This window comes from Artemia franciscana, chromosome 3 (genome assembly GCF_032884065.1).
Source record: "Artemia franciscana chromosome 3, ASM3288406v1, whole genome shotgun sequence".
NCBI lineage: Eukaryota > Metazoa > Arthropoda > Branchiopoda > Anostraca > Artemiidae > Artemia > Artemia franciscana.
Window position 1 is genome coordinate 46,846,346 of NC_088865.1, and position 16,872 is coordinate 46,863,217.

The window sequence follows — 16,872 nt, forward strand, 5'->3', positions numbered from 1 at the left end:
TTTCAATTTTAAATTGTGAAATGAGATATGTGAAATAAAGCTATAAGAGAAACCTAATGAAAGTTTTTGGTTATATTTTCAAGCCATATATTACATTCCATTTCTCATTAACTATATTTGGAAGTTGGATTTAAAGTCGAGGGTGTCATAATGCAGCTTTGAATATAATTTTTATTGATCTTTTGTCCGCTTGTAAAAAAAAAGAACCTGCTCTGTATCTGTGCCAAGTTGTAGCACACTATTCTAATTACTTCATAGATAACGGACTTTAGTGGCCTGGTTCTTTTACAGCAACAAATCCGGATTGGACTGCTGAGGGCACAATTGTTTCACTGACATAAAACTGGGAGCTGCAATAACAAAAAGCAACCAGTAATATTTAGAATTAGCTGTCAGTACTACCAGTTTTTTTTTTTTTAAATATCTTCGGAAAGATTCTTGTTTTGGTATGTACATTTCTAATTACGACCCACTGGGTCCTATTTTGCTTCTATTTCAAGGGTGTCGGTTCTTTAGCCCAATTCGCACCGCTTCGTTTCACGGTGTCGTTTACAAAAACGATTTTGCTCTTATTGCGTGGAAAAGTATATAGGACGAACCAAATTGTTGTTTATTTAATGTAAACTTGGGTACTTGTATGATATACACCCTACCGCTCAAGTTGGTCTTGACGCATTATAGAACCGTTTTTTTTTTGTTTAGTTTCTTTCAGCTTAGTGTGATACAAGACAAAGAGAAGTGACAGAATAGATGGAAAATATATAATTTAGGCTATATGGTCGTACACTAGGTGACGGGGATGGGGGTAAAGTATTTGGACAATGTGAAATTAGAAAACAATTCTTACTACGTAATATGCAGAATAATTGTACCTATTACATATGGCATACAGACCCATTATACTTTACTCCCCCCCTCCTAATGTGCAAATATTTAGCCCAGTTTGTTTCTAAAGTATTATATTTCTGTCTTACTTAGGTATATTTCATTAGGATTGAGCGTCAGAGAAATATATGTGAAGAATATTAGGTAGGGTGTATATCATACAACCACCTAACCTTGTTTAGTTTTGTTTGCAAATACTGCCTATTTCATAAAATGAGGGGAATACGGCCTCTTAGTCTCGTGCTTCTTATCCTGAAACCAGACATTTTTCCAAAAAAAAAAATGTATTTACTGCTTCAATATTTTGAAATCAACAAGTTTCTGACAAAAGTAAACAAATAAATAAACTCAGTCTTGTAGAAGGTCCTTTTTATGTGTTTTCAAATTAATTAAGTTTAACTTTTCCCTGAACTGAAATGATATCTTTCACTACCCAATATAATCTCAACTTTCAGTGCTGCACTTGGCATTTTACTTTAGGTATCAACTGGATTTAGAAAAAATGGGTAATTACAAATTTAATTTTTAGGAAACTAATTATTTTCCTTTGGATTTACTGTCTATTATTTGGATTTACTGTCTATTTAAGTGCAGGAACAAAATATGAGATTGTATAATCGCTTGAAGTTAATCTTATAAAAAAAAAACTGACACGTTCTAAATGAGTGCGTATCTTTTAGTCTCTGTCTTGTTACAATTGGGTCTGTTTGAGTCAAAATTGCAGATTTGGTTTCTTTCTTCTGATGCCTCAAAAAATTACCCAAAGTAAAATGTATTTTTTTCTAATGGGTAATCTTCCAATTTGATATGACCATTAGCTGAATCAGCACAATCAGTGAAAAATGAAAGGGTAAGAATTGCGGAAACCCCTGCTAAAACGTTGTTACCTTACTTCTTAAATTCTCCATATATTTGACTGCTTTTGCTTCTAGCTTAAGCCTTAACCTTTCCCCAGAAATTGATATCCCCCTGAAATTATATCCTATTTGGATACATTAATACAGTTTGTTTTCTTATATATTTTATATTTTGATATATTTTTTATGTTATTATATTTTTACATATTTTTCGTTCGACAGGTAGCTAAATATCTAAAATGGATTTATCAGGATTGTTGAACTTGTGGCATAATTTTGATCAGAACTCCTAACTTTTTGAGGGAAATAGTTCCTGCTACTTTTTCAATCTAAATGTCTTGGAGAGGGGGATGCCAGTGCCAATTCTCAACTACAACTTTTGCTACTATAAAATTATTACAACTGTCTTGGCCAACATAAGAGCTCACGCTCCTAATTCTGAAACTTACAAACCCATTTTCTAATTAGCCTCAAGTGTTGGTTCTAACGGAAAATGCAGGGGTTCTAGGGTTTAAGAGCTATTTTGAAACTAATGGTTACTTATTTTAAGCTCAATTAAAATTTTATTTTAAGCTATATATATATATATATATATATATATATATATATATATATATATATATATATATATATATATATATATATCAAACAGTTCGTGGTAACGAACTGTAGTAAGGAGCGACCCGGCTTAATAGTAAACGAAACTCTAAAAAACGGAATTTAGGTGCTAAAAGATATATCAAAAGAATCGAATTTTTATGCTGATTTTAAATATATAAGTTTCATCAAATTTAATCTTTGTCATCAAAAGTTACGAGCATGAGAGAATTTGCCTTATTTTGGAAAATAGGGGGTAACACCCCCTAAAAGTCATAGGATCTTAACAAAAATCACACCATCGCATTCACCGTATCAGAGAACCTTATAGAAAAAAATTTCAAGGTGTAATCTAAAATGTGGAATTTCGTATTTTTTGCCAGAAGACAAATCACGGGTGCGTGTTTATTTGTTTGTTTTTTTTTCCCAGGGGTCATCGTATCGACCAAGTGGTCCTAGAGTGTTGCAAGAGGGCTCATTCTAACGGAAATGAAAAGTTCTAGCGCCCTTTTTAAGTGACCAAAAAATTGGAGGGCACCTAGGCCCCCTCCCACGCTCATTTATTTCCCAAAGTCAACGGATCAAAATTTTGAGATAGCCATTTTGTTCCACATAGTCGAAAACCATAATAACTATGTCTTTGGGGATGAATTACCCCCACAGTCCCTGGGGGAGGGGCTGCAAGTTATAAACTTTGACCAATATTTACATACAGTAATGGTTACTGGGAAGTATACCGACGTTATCAGGGGGATTTTTTTGGTTTGGGTGTGGGGTTCAGGGGAGGGGGCTATATGGGAGGATCTTTCCTTGGAGGAATATTTCATGGGGGAAGAGAAATTCAATGAAAAGGGTGCAGGATTTTCTAGCATTACTATTAAAAAAAAATGAAAATATAAACATGAAAAAGTTTTTTCAATTGAAAGTAAGGAGAGGCATTAAAACTTAAAACGAACAGAGATTATTACGCATATGAGGGGTTCTAAAAATACTTTAGCATAAAGAGCGAGGCATTTAGGAGGAGATAAATACTTTGCTCTTTATGCTAAAAAAATTTAAAGTAATTTCAACTATTTATTCTCCGGCCTTTCTGATTCAGGGGTCATTCTTAAAGAATTGGGACAAAACAAGATTTAGTGTGAAGAGCGAGGTGTTAACGAGGGGACCAACCCCCTCATATATATAATCAAAAATATAAGAATATAAAAGTTTGTTACGTAAGTTAATTCTTAAGTTACGTATATTTTTTACTAATAAAAACGTTCGTTAAAAATTAAAAGATCTAGTTGCCTTTTTAAGTAACCGAAAAATTGGAGGGCAACTAGGCCTCCTTCCCCACCCCTTATTTCTCAAAATCGTCTGATCAAAACTAAGAGAAAGCCATTTAGCCAAAAAAAGAATTAATATGCAAATTTCATTTTAATAATTTATGTACGGAGAGCCAAAATCAGACATGCATTAATTCAAAAACTTTCAGAAATTAAATAAAAAAAAAGGTTTTTGAAATGAAAGTAAGGAGCGACATTAAAACTTAAAACGAACAGAAATTACTCCGTATATGAAAGGGGCTTTTCCTCCTCGACACCCCACTCCTTGCGCTAAAGTTTGATTCTTTCTCGCAACTCTACTTTTTAAAACAATAAAAAACTTTAGCGTAAAGAGTGGGGTGTCGAGGAGGAAACGCCCCTTTCATATACGGAGTAATTTCTGTTCGTTTTAAGTTTTAATTTCGCTCCTTACTTTCATTTCGAAAAACTTTTTTTTATTTAATATATATATAAGTCACTTAATCGGTCTATAATTTTTACGAACCGATGAAATTTTGTCATTTTCTTATAAATGAATGTAGTGATGAGCTAAAATGCCTATCTAACCAGTGAAAGAAAATAAATGTCAAAATTAGCAAATGAAATTGTTGAAGCCTAAGTATGATCAGTGACAGCAGGACGTCAATTGGAGGGGAGAGCAGGAGGGAGTAACAGGGTGGTATATGTCCCCTAGATATTTTCGAAATCTCCTTAGATTTTGGAAAGCGAGTTTTTCCATTAATGTTTTTAATTTTCATTTAGAGTGTCATTTTTTATGAAAATAATTAAAAAAACCAAACTAACTCTTTCCATAAATTTTGATACATGAAATTTCCTGTCTATATTTTTGTGAATTGACACCTCCGAGATTAGGTGAACTTAAGTGCCATTTACACCAACGAACTATGCGATCGGCCTTCAAGTTAGGCTGGCTGGGGACAGTGTGCAACAGTAGGATTAATAATATTGAAAGCAACCATAAAGCTGAAAAACAATGAGAATAGAACAAGAATAAAAAGATACACATATTTAAAAATGTATAATTTATGCACAGCCTACAGTTATATTTTTTCTAAATACAGCACAAATATATTTAATCCCCTTTTCTAAGAATTGTACAAATCTTTTACTTTCAGATAATTCAGGATGAGAGCCGAACTCATTGTAGTTGTCACCTTCAACCTACTTCACCAGATCGTCGCTCCGGGTAGGTTGAATTTGTTCTTCGTTTTGCATAAGGGTGTGTTTAACCGTCTCAAACTAATTCAAGTAGGCGATAAATTAATTGAATCATACAGAGGATGGAGGAGTAAATAAATATTTAAATATTAAAATGTGTGAATTATATGATAAAGTCCATTAATTTTTCGAGAAGTATAAGCTTGACATTCAGAAGTAAAAAAAGAATAAATTATAGCATTCGTAAGTAACTCTAAAAACCTCAGAGTTGGTTATAGGAGGAGCAGACGGGTACTTGCCTTGGGCGTATGATATTTAGGGGTGCAAAATTTCAAAAAAAATCTAACATTTATAATCATTTCGTGATTTTTTAAAATTTTGTCTTTATTGATATAAAATAGAAGGCGCAGTTGGTAGTAAGTATACTACTATTACTACTAACAATTCGCCGCTGCACCAAGCCACCCCAGGCCAACACAGCTGTGCATGTTCGCCATCCATCTCAATCTAACCAAAGCCCCCCATCTTTACACACTCAAAGGAAGTTCCTATTTCACATAAATCTTTCTTTGGCTAAAAGTGGAAGACGTGTTTTCCGTTTAGCCCATTTAGCCCTGTAACGAAAAGGGAAGTCCTCGGCAATCTGTCAAATGTCATCCGCAGAACGTGCCCTGGCCAAATCAACCTTTGTCTCATTATAGCCCTAGAAAGCAAGATAGAGCCTCACTTTTTATACACCCTACATTTTGAAATAAGGTCAGTCAGCCGGGTACCTGGTATACTTCTTAGGCAATTTCTCTGGAAAAATCCGGCAAATCCCCCCCCCCCTTTTCAGAACGCCCATGCTTCAGAATCATATTTCACCACTGTCCTCACTGAAGCTTCCAATATTCTAATCTTGGTTTGCAGACTTATCTTCCTATTCTTCAAAACTTTTTTAAAGACGAAAAAACCTTCTGAGCCTCCTGGCTAGTCTACTTTTAGCATATTCACTGCTCCTATCGTCGTCAATAATAATACTACCAAGGTAAATATAGCTGTCAACTTGATCAATCTTTTCGATACACAACGTCACCTTTTGATCTTTACTTATTCCTAGCTTTAGCGACTCAATATTCTTAACATTAATTTTCAAACCTATTCTAGTGCCCTAAACTCGCAATACCTCTAAAAGCTCATTCAATTTGCTCACACTTTCATCTAGGATGCTTAAAACATCAACATATTGTAAGTCCATGAGAGTTTTCCTCCCCATTTTACTCCGTGTCCACCATTGCCTTTCATGTGCTCCTTAGAACAAAGTTTCTCAAACTAATTCATATAAAGGGGGATAGAGCATAACCCTGCTTAACTCCCGATTTAATATAAAACCAGCTGCTAACTTTATTTCCTACCTCAACGGCAGGAGTGTTGTTCTCATAAATAGCACTAGTCAATTTTAATGTATTTGTCTGGTATACCATACAAGGATAAGGCCTTTGCTAAAGCTCTTCTATCAACATGATCAAACACTTGCTCACAATCTATAAAACTGTGTATAAATGTGTTTGATAGCTCAAGCCCTTCTCAATTATTAACCTAAGATTGAATATTTGGTCGACACATCATCTATCTTCTCTAAAACCGTACTGTTCTTCCCTTGTAACTTTGCCTACAACATTTTCCAGTCTAAAAAATATCATATTACTAAGTAATTTGCTGCTTACAAAGACCAGGCTAATACCTTGATAGTTACCGCACTTACTCTTATTATCTTTCTTATACAGTGGTTTGATTAGGGTTTTCCTAAAATTGCTAGGTACTACCCCTTTTCAAAATCATATTCATAATCTCCAGTAACTTATTTTTAACCTCAGAGCCACTATATTTAAAAAACTAATTTAACACACTATCAGTACCTGGAGCCTTATTATTTTTTAATCCTTTTAGTGCTCTCCCTAGTTTTTCCTCACAAAACAGATCTTCCTTCACATCCAAGGTATTACAAACTTTTTCACTTTCATCTATATTTTTTATCATTTCCTGCAGCTCTATCCCGGTTTAGCACATTTTCAAAATGTTCTGCCCATCTCTCTACAAACCTTTTTTTTTTATCACTAATTATGGCCCCGTTCCTATCTTTAGCTGGGGCAAGTCTGGATTGACAACTCCCTCTCAACTTATTAACATGTCAGTACAGTATTTTACTATTATGCCGTCTGGCTGCATCTTCCAGATTCTCGACATTCTTATCCATGGCCTCCACATCATACCCGCTTTGTTCGTATTTTAATGCTTTGTTAACTTTCTTTACATTACTTTCGTTTTCGTATGATCTATCACTCAGATAATTCTTGTACAAGCCCTTTCTTCTGTTTTTTAACCATAAAGCTTTTTCACTCATATTTCTTGTTCCGCTCCTAACTTTCTTTCCTAAGACACCATCAACAACTTCAAAAATTGTTGTCCTAGTTCCACTTATCTTCTACATTGTCAAATTTTAAACTTTCTAGTTCATCGGTCGCCAACCTTTAGACATACATGGACCGCTAAATGTATGATTTTTTTATTTTGCGGACCCCTTACATGGACTTAGGAAAGAAAGGTGCAGTAAATACATCCAAGCAGGATAATCAGACAATTTACAATATCATTGATTGTGTATATACTATTAACCGTATTAATCTCTCTCTCTCTCTCTCTTTCTCTCTCTTTCTCTCTCTCTCTCTCTCTCTCTCTCTATAAGTATATATATATATATATATATATATATATATATATATATATATATATATATATATATATATATATATATATATATATATATATATATATATATATATTATATATATATATATATATATATATAATCTCTGTTTGTTTTAAATTTTAATGCTGCTCCTTACTTTCAGTTGAAAAAAACTTTCCATGTTTATTTTTCCATTGTTGTTTTAATAGTAATGCTAGAAAATCCTGCGCTCCCTTCATGGAAATTTTCATCCCCCATGACAAATTCTTCGATGGAAAGATCCACCCACATAGCCCCCTCCCCTCGACCCCCCAAACCAAAAATATCCCCCTGAAAACGTCTGTACACTTCCCAATAACCATTACTGTATGTAAACACTGGTCAAAATTTGTAACTTGCAGCCCCTCCCCCGGGAACTGTGGGGGAGTAAGTCATCCCCAAAGACATAGTTATTATGGTTAATGACTATGCTAAACAAAATGTCTATCTCAAAATTTTAATCTGTTGACTTTGGAAAAATGAGCGTGGGAGGGGGCCTAGATGCCCTCTAATTTTTTTTATCACTTAAAAAGGGCACTGGAACTTTTAATTTCCGTTAGAATGAGCCCTCTTCTGACATTCTACGATCAATTGGTCGATACAATGACCCCTGAAAAAAAACGCACCCGTGATCGGTCTTTGTTTTGTTTTTTTAGTATCTGTTGTCTTTTAGTATCGAAATTCCGTTTTTTAGAGTTTCGTTTACTATTGAGCCGGGTCGCTCCTTACTACAGTTCGTTACCACGAACTGTTTGATGGTTGCTTTAGTACATTTGACAACATGATGTGGAGATTCAGTTTTAATGATGTTGCTCAAAGACGAGGAGCTAAATTGATCTCAAGCCGAGAGTGATACCAAACATCAAGTACTGTTACAGATGAAAATATTTTCCACATAAATATGTAGTTGAAATTTGAATCAAAATTTTCATAGGTTTCTCACTCACGAATGGATATTTATTTTTGACCAGAAATGAGATCTTGATATTGAAGACTTTAATTTTAATTTGAGCCTATCATCACAAGAAAGATCAATGACGCTTTTTGCTTCCTTTATGCTTAATTTGTCCTCTGTGATGTAAGATACAGGTGGATCTATTATTCACTTATTTCCAGGTCTGGGATCTACTTCCCTAAGAAATTACAAACCAAAATATTATGCCAGTGACTGTAAGTGCTATTTAATAGTCATGGATACCTCTTGACGAATGAGATCCTTTTCTTCCATATATTCATCAGCGTTTATAAACATTTGTAGATGTTTACTTATCAGCCATGTTTGCCACTGCAATTTTCTTTTCAAAACCGTTTATTTTTACTTGTAATGTAAACATGTCCTTTAGTTGTTCTTGCAAAAAATATGTTTAGCTCATTTAGCAAAGAAAAAATATTTGCCAAGCATGCCAGCTTGGCTAATCAATCATCATCGGACAAGTCCTTGAAATTTCTGATGATTTTGATGCTAAAATTTTTTTTATAATTTTGTAACGCAACACGAACAGTCGGCTCAATATTTTGCCCCTCGATAGCCATCTTAATCTTACCTCAGCGTGAAGAAGAAGGTGAGTATACCGGGAACCCATTCCTTCGTAGAGCATTTAAACATCCGAGGATTCTGAGCTTTATGTCTAATTTCATTCAAAAGTCTTATAGCACTGGATAATACTTGGTTTATTTCTGGAGACTTTTTCTTTTTACTACAATATACTCACGATGTATAGGTGGCTAACAATTTTCACTTTTTCAGCAACTTCTGAGCAAAGTCTAGTTATGTTTGTAGCACCGTCTGTACAAATGTCAATACATTTTTTCCACTCAATTTTGGGCTTCGGGAAGTAACTATCAAGTGCTTTAAAAATCTCGAAGCTAGTTACTCTGATCTGCAAATTCAGCGGGAATGATAGTCTTCTTGTAAGTCTCCTTGAAACTCCTTCCTTACAACACAAAGGACAACTTTTTACTGACATCTACAGATTCATCAAGTTGAATTGAATAAAACGGTGCATTTTGTCCCATTGTTATAACTTTATTTTGAATGTCTTCAATTCTGGTTCTGAAAGCGTTAGCAGACAAAGAATTAACTCTTTGGATAGCCTGTTTTCCCAAAACAGCTTAAGAGGCTTGTAATATACAAGATTCAATAAAGTCCTCTTCAATCGTATTTGGCTTTTTAATCTGTGCGATTTGGACTGCTATCAAGTAGGAAGCTTAATAGGGACTTATCTTCAGCCACCTTATTTTCTAAAGCCCTTATTTGCTTTTAAATACGCTCTTTGAAAATATTCTAGTGGTTTGTCAACTAAATCTAGGTGTTTTGATTGCAATTGAATTTTAAGTTTTGACGGTTTCACTGCAGCGTTAGATAAACTTTTATGATAAATAACAGAAAAAGCCATGAGTCCTGCGTACTGCCAGGTTCTTGAATAAATCCAAATTTCAGGTAGTCTGAATCTTATATTCTAAATATTTTGCATTTTCATTTTCACCTCCTTTTTGAATATTCTTTGTAATGTTGTCAGACAAGGACTGGGGATGCTCTGGTAAGTCTAATTTACTAATCAGCTGACTATTATTACTGTCTTCATCACTCTATCTGTACTTTTTCCGAAGAAGTGTAAGATGTTCTCTTGCCTCACTCAATAGTTTCAGGAAAGTCCATTGATTAAATAATTTTCAAATTGATAGCTGTGCACTTCATATTTTTCTACTTTGATAGTACTTGCTCACATAAGTGTTAGTTTACTTTCAAAGAGCTTATGCCGGGCCGTAGAAAATCAGGAACGTATAGGTTTCATATGAACTAAACTGGTAATGGAGACTGGATCAAAAATTGAAACAGAATGAAACTTTTTCGCAGAAATTTGTCCGCGGAAATATAAAGACAAAAAGAAATTCATCCAGTCACAGATATTTGCTGGTTCAAGAATGTACAGCAGCAGAAATCTTTAATATGCGAACAAAACATCATGTCATTTTATTTAGCCTTTTTTAGTTACAATAAATCTTTATAATTTTAAACTTAACTTTTAAATTTTGATTCCATGGTAAGTTTTCTTTTTTTCTTTTTTATGTTTATTATATACAAAAATAGACATTGTTCAATAATGATCCCTTTTCTTCTTGGACCATATAATTATTTTCATGGACCACCAGTGGTCCATGGACCACAGGTTAGCGACCGCTGCTCCAGTTCAATTGTTCCTGGAAAGTTTCTATCAAATTCTCATCCCGGAGTCTACCAGCATTATAACTTCCTTGGAGGAAGTTACCCTTTCGAAATTTCAGCTTCTAATTAACCCTAGACACTACTGCATGGGAAGCCCAGACAGGGAGAGTTTTTTCAAAACGAGGTCGATCCCAAAGGCTGAGACCGAGTCCATCAACTTTTGAATCCAAATCAAGTTGCTATTAAGCCATGGCTGATTGGAGAAAAAGCCAAGACAGATAGTCTGAGTGAGAGGCAAAGCTGGCATAAGCCTTTTTCAGGGTCGTATAAAAGCAAATTGAATATGAAGTTTTCATTTTTCCTATATCTTTTCCCATATAAAGTAAGAAAAGCTTGATTTCAATAAATGAAATTTTCTTTTCATAGATGAAAATTTTGGTAATAAATGTTTTTTTTTGCAATTTTGGCCTGAAAATTTTGGAGGTATGGGGGGCACTAATCAAGATCTGAGCCGCATTGAAGAAAGGCCAGAACCGAAATTGAAGACCCTGCATCACTAACTAACGATATTACAAATTTAGTTTTGTGGAAAAATTTTATTTGCCCAAAACACGAATTTGGAATCGGTTTTCTTAGCCAACAAATTGATGACTGTTAATTAGAATTTGTTATTAGAACTGTTATTTGCAAGCCAAAAGTTGTGATATTCACGTTATTTTAATAGGCTTAATCTGATAGTGAATGGTAAAAAATAAGACTATTTCGCAAAAAAAAAAAAAAAAAAAAATGAAAACACAGCCTTGATGGACTTGCTGAGGTTTTTAAAAGCAGTACTCGTCATATTTTGTTGAAAAAATCTAACGGGTTGGCTAAGTTTTCTTTTAGAAAATGTTATCGATTATAAATGCTTGACTAATAAATTATCGAAACGTATTTAATTATTATAATCTGTAAACTATTAAATACATTAATACTTCTGTATATATTTTGTCTCAAATTGTCGAATTGTTCCGGATTACTAATTTGTCGCAAAGCCTCCATTTTAAACATTTTTTCGACTTTATGTAGTAATAAGCAGTCAGATCCTTTATTTTTTGGGGTTTGCAAGATGGTATTCTTCATCCCAAAAACTTTCTTGATTGCCAGGTCTAAGAGACAGGGATAATGTTGCAGCTTACTGGAACCTCTTTAGCAAGACCTAGTTTTAAATTTTTTAAATTGTACTTATTTTGAAATACATTTTCAATACAAAAGCCAGCTTCGAAGTATTTGTTTCTATTGTATTCGTATATTCTGCGTTGAAAAATATACTCCAAGTTATTACGAATTACTTTCGATTCTCCTAACAGAAATGTATATCGGAGAATAGTGTTCAAAACGGGGTCTCGTAGTTGACAATGTTAAACGAAATTTCCCATTAGATTAATAGGGAGATGATATGGTTACTCCTAACAAAACACTATTGAAGAATAGTTTGTTGAAAAGGTGGCCTTGTGATTGACTGTGTAATTGACAACTAAATTCATGCAAGCACAAATGAGCACTTTCCTAGAGGACCGCATTTCAAGCTTAGGGTCCAAATTCATCAAACTGACAAAAATAGGCAAACTAAAAGAAAGTAAGAGGGATAAATGAACAAAATTGTAAAATCAATAGGATTCCTGAGTTTCAATTCCCAGAACCCCACTTTTCTTCATGTGTAGTGATTGGGGTTCTGAAATTTCCCGAGTTCCTTTCGTATGAAGTAGACACCGCTTTTGAAAAAAATATAAGTACGGAATTGTACACTAAGTCTGAATAATACTAAATTGTGGAAACTAATTTGAAATTTTCTCTATAACCTTTCTAGGTGTCGAAAACACCACGAAACTTGAAACCCCTGTGGCAACCATTTTGTTGGCATTGGTTGGCTTTCCCAATTACCAACCTAATTTATAAATTAACATTAGCTTTAAAACGTGACGGACTTTAAACAGAATAAAGGAATCCGTGTTTTCGTTGGGAATTTAACGAAAATAAAGTTTGATAAAGTATAATTTTCTATACTCTCGAGCTTCCTGGAAGAATTATTTTCAATATGAGTTTTTTTTAATCAATATTTAGCTTGATAAGCCATGAAAATGCAAGCACAAGTGACTTTCGAATTAATTCCTTTGAATTGCATGAAAAGAGTTGGCTAAAAATTGTTTTATTTAAGCAATCTAATGGGTCTTCAGTACAGTCCCCATGGCAGTCTAGTATTTTGGGACCTTTAAAGGGCAGCAATATTAAAATCATTTGTGATAATTACTGTAAATTTTAAGCTTGGTTTCATTGTTTTTATTATTTATGGTCATTTTAAGTTTCATTCCCTTAGTGTAAATCCTTATACGACTGATTTTATCAAGGTTTGACACAAAAAAACTGCTAAAAAGGTTGGTATTAAGGGAGTTTTCCTTTTCGATAATGTCAGGTAAAACAGCCTTTTTGGTACAGTTAAATAATATATATTTTATCAGCTCCAGGCCCTGTAAAGCCAACACTCAGAAACAATGAAATAACAATGAGCTCATTGGAAGACGCAAGGGAACTGGATAAAATCTTCGATGAAAAATTATTGATGCTGAGTGAAGCGTTCCGAAGCAATGAGATGGATCCACTGAAAATCAAAATAGGGTAAGCCATCTATTTTACATGGAATAATTACAGGAAAATAATTTGCGAAATTGCTGACAATGTCTTAGGAAAGAAAGGTAGGAACGCATCAAGATTATGAGTGAAAAAGCTTTATGTTTAATAGAGAGGAGAAGGGGCTTGTATAATAATTATCTGAGTGATATACCATATGACAACAAGAGAAATGTAAAGACAGTGGAGAAATTATCAAACAGTTCGTGGTAACGAACTGTAGTAAGGAGCGATCCGGCTCAATAGGAACCAAAACTCTAAAAAATTGAATTTTGATATCAATAGCTACATCAAAAGAATCGCATTTTAATGCTGATTTTAAATATATAAGTTTCATCAAGTTTAGTCTTAGCCATCAAAAGTTACGAGCCTGAGAAAATTTGCCTTATTTAGGAAAATAGGGGGAAACACCCCCTAAAAGTCGTAGGATCTTAACGAAAATGACACCATCAGATTTAGCGTATCAGAGAACCCTACTGTAGAGGTTTCAAGCTCCTATCTACAAAAATGTGGAATTTTGCATTTTTTGCCAGAAGACAAATCACGGGTGCGTGTTTATTTGTTTGTTTTTTTTTTGGTTTTTTTTTTTTTTTTTTTCCCAGGGGTCATCGTATCGACCAAGTGGTCCTAGAATGTCGCAAGAGGGCTCATTCTAACGGAAATGAAAAGTTCTAGTGCCCTTTTTAAGTGACCAAAAAAATTGGAGGGCATCTAGGCCCCCTCCCACGCTCATTTTTTTCCCAAAGTCAACGGATCAAAATTTTGAGATAGCCATTTTGTTTAGCATAGTCGAAAATCATAATAACTATGTTTTTGGGGATGACTTACTCCCCCACAGTCCCTGGGGGAGGGGTTGTAAGTTACAAACTTCAACCAGTGTTTACATATAATAATGGTTATTGGGAAGTGTACAGACGTTTTCATGGGGATTTTTTGGTTTGGGGGGTGGGGTTGATGGGAGAGGGCTTTTTGGGAGGATCTTTCCTTTGAGGAATATGTCATGGGGGAAGAAAAATTCAATGAAAAGGGAGCAGGATTTTCTAGCATTACTATAAAAAAACAATGAAAAAATAAACATGAAAACGTTTTTTCAAATGAAAGTAGGGAATAGCATTGAAATTTAAAACGAACAGAGATTATTACGCATATGAGGGGTTCTAAAAATACTTTAGCATAAAGAGCGAGGTACTTAGGAGGAGATAAATACCTCGCCCTTTATACTAAAATATTTTTAGTGATTTCAACTATTTATTCTACGGCCTTTTTGATTCAGGGGTCATTCTTAAAGAGTTGGGACAAAACTTAAGATTTAGTGTAAAGAGCGAGGTATTAACGAGGGTACAAACCCCCTCGTACACATAATAAAAATATAAGAATATAAAAGTTTGTTACGTAAGTTAATTCTTAAGTTACGTATATTTTTTACTAATAAAAACGTTCGTTGAATATTAAAAGTTCTAGTAGCCTTTTTAAGTAACCGAAAAATTGGAGGGCAGCTAGGCCTCCTTCCCCACCCCTTATTTCTCAAAATCGTCTGATCAAAACTAAGAGAAAGCCATTTAGCCAAAAAAAAAATTAATATACTAATTTCATTTCAATAATTTATGTGCGGAGAGCCAAAATCAAACATGCATTAATTCAAAAACGTTCAGAAATTAAATAAAAAAAACTAGTTTTTTTAACTGAAAGTAAGGAGCGACATTAAAACTTAAAACGAACAGAAATTACTCCGTATATGAAATGGGTTGTCCCCTCCGCAGTCCCACGCTCTTTACGCTAAAGTTTGACTCTTTGCCACAATTCTACTTTTTAAAACAATTAAAAACTTTAGCGTAAAGAGCGTGGGACGCGGAGGGGACAACCCATTTCATATACGGAGTAATTTCTGTTCGTTTTAAGTTTTAATGTCGCTCCTTACTTTCAGTTAAAAAAACTAGTTTTTTTTTATTTAATTATAATATAGACTAATGAGTTGGAAAGTAGAGATCATGGATAAAATTTCCGAGGATCTGGAAGATACAGCTAGACGGTATAATAGTAAAATATTGTACTGACATGTTAACAAATTAAGAGAGAATAGCCAATCCCGACGTGTCCCAGTCAAAGATAGAAACGGGGCCACTATTATTGATAACCAAAGAGTTAAAGAGAGATGAGTAGAATATTTTGAGAATGTGCTTAACTGGGATAGAGCTGCAGAAAAAGATATAGAGGAAAAGGAAAAAGTTTTAAATACCTTGGACGTGAAAGAAGATTTGTTTTGTGAGGAAGAAATAGCAACAGTACTAAACGGGTTAAAAAAACAAAAACAACAAAGCCCCAGGTGCTGATAGTGTCATAAAATAGTTTCTTAAATATGATGGCTTTGAGGTTACAAATAAGCTACCGATAATTGTGGATATGATTTTTGAAAGAGAGGAAGTACCTAGCGATTATAGAAAAACCCTTAATAAACCTGTGTATAACAAGGGTGATAAGAGTGAGTGTGGTAACTATAGTGGCAATAGCTTGGTATCTTTAGGTAGCAAATTTCTGAGTAATATGATACTTTCTAGACTGAGACATGCGGTTGTCAAAGTTATCTGAGAAGAACAGTACGGTTTTAGAAAGGATAGAGGATGTGACGACCAAATTTTCACTTATAAGTTATTAATTGAAAAGTGCCTGAGTTATCAAACACATTTGGTCCTCAGTTTTATAGATTATGAGCATGCATTTGATCCTGTTAAGAGAAGAGCTATAGCAAAGGCCTTCTCCTTGTATGGTATACCAGAAAAATTTAATAAAGTGATTAATGATATGTACGAGCATAAAACTGCTGCGGTTTAGGTATGGAATGAGTTTAGCAGCTGGTTTCATATTAGTTCAGGAGTTCAGGGTTGTGTTTTATCCCCTTTATATGGATTATTTTGGTAGACTTTTTCTTAAAGAGCACAGGAAAGACGATGAGAGATCACGGAATGAGATGGGGACGAAAATTTTCCTGGACTTTAGATTATGCTGATAATGTGAGCATCCTAGATGAAAGTATGAGGAAAATAAATGGGTTTTTTGGGGTTCTGCGAGCTCAGGGCGTTAGAATAGGTCTAAAATTAGTGATAAGAATCCTAAGTCGCCAATGCTAGGAATAAGTGAAAATGAAAAGGTGACAGCGGTTAACAAAAAGATTGATTAAGTGAACAGCTTCACTTACCTTGATAGTATTATTAGTAAAGACAATGGGAATCGTGAAGATGTTAAAAGTATGTCAAGACTCAGGGTGTGTTTGGACAGTTGTAAAAAGTTTGAAAGAATAGGAAGATAAGTATGCGAACCAAGATTAGAATATTGGAAGCCATAGTGATGATAGTGGTCATATTTGGTTTTGAAGTATCGGCGTCCCGAAAAATGGACCAAAATTTCAAAGAACAGTCTCTGCGAAAAGTGTAGTTCAATCTCGCTTCTTAG

The 16,872-nt window shown here is 34.2% G+C and overlaps 1 protein-coding gene across 1 annotated transcript in view; it reads left to right on the forward strand.

Annotated features, from left to right (window-relative positions):
- The first annotated feature begins 291 nt into the window (after positions 1-291).
- The window catches only part of LOC136025340 (uncharacterized), a 35,621-nt gene continuing 19,040 nt past the window's right edge, over positions 292-16,872 (forward strand). The window contains exons 1-3 of the mRNA XM_065701265.1: positions 292-446; positions 4,783-4,853; positions 13,257-13,413. Coding sequence (XP_065557337.1) covers positions 4,793-4,853; positions 13,257-13,413 — 218 coding nt within the window. The 5' untranslated portion in view covers positions 292-446; positions 4,783-4,792. The remainder of the gene's footprint in view (positions 447-4,782; positions 4,854-13,256; positions 13,414-16,872) is intronic.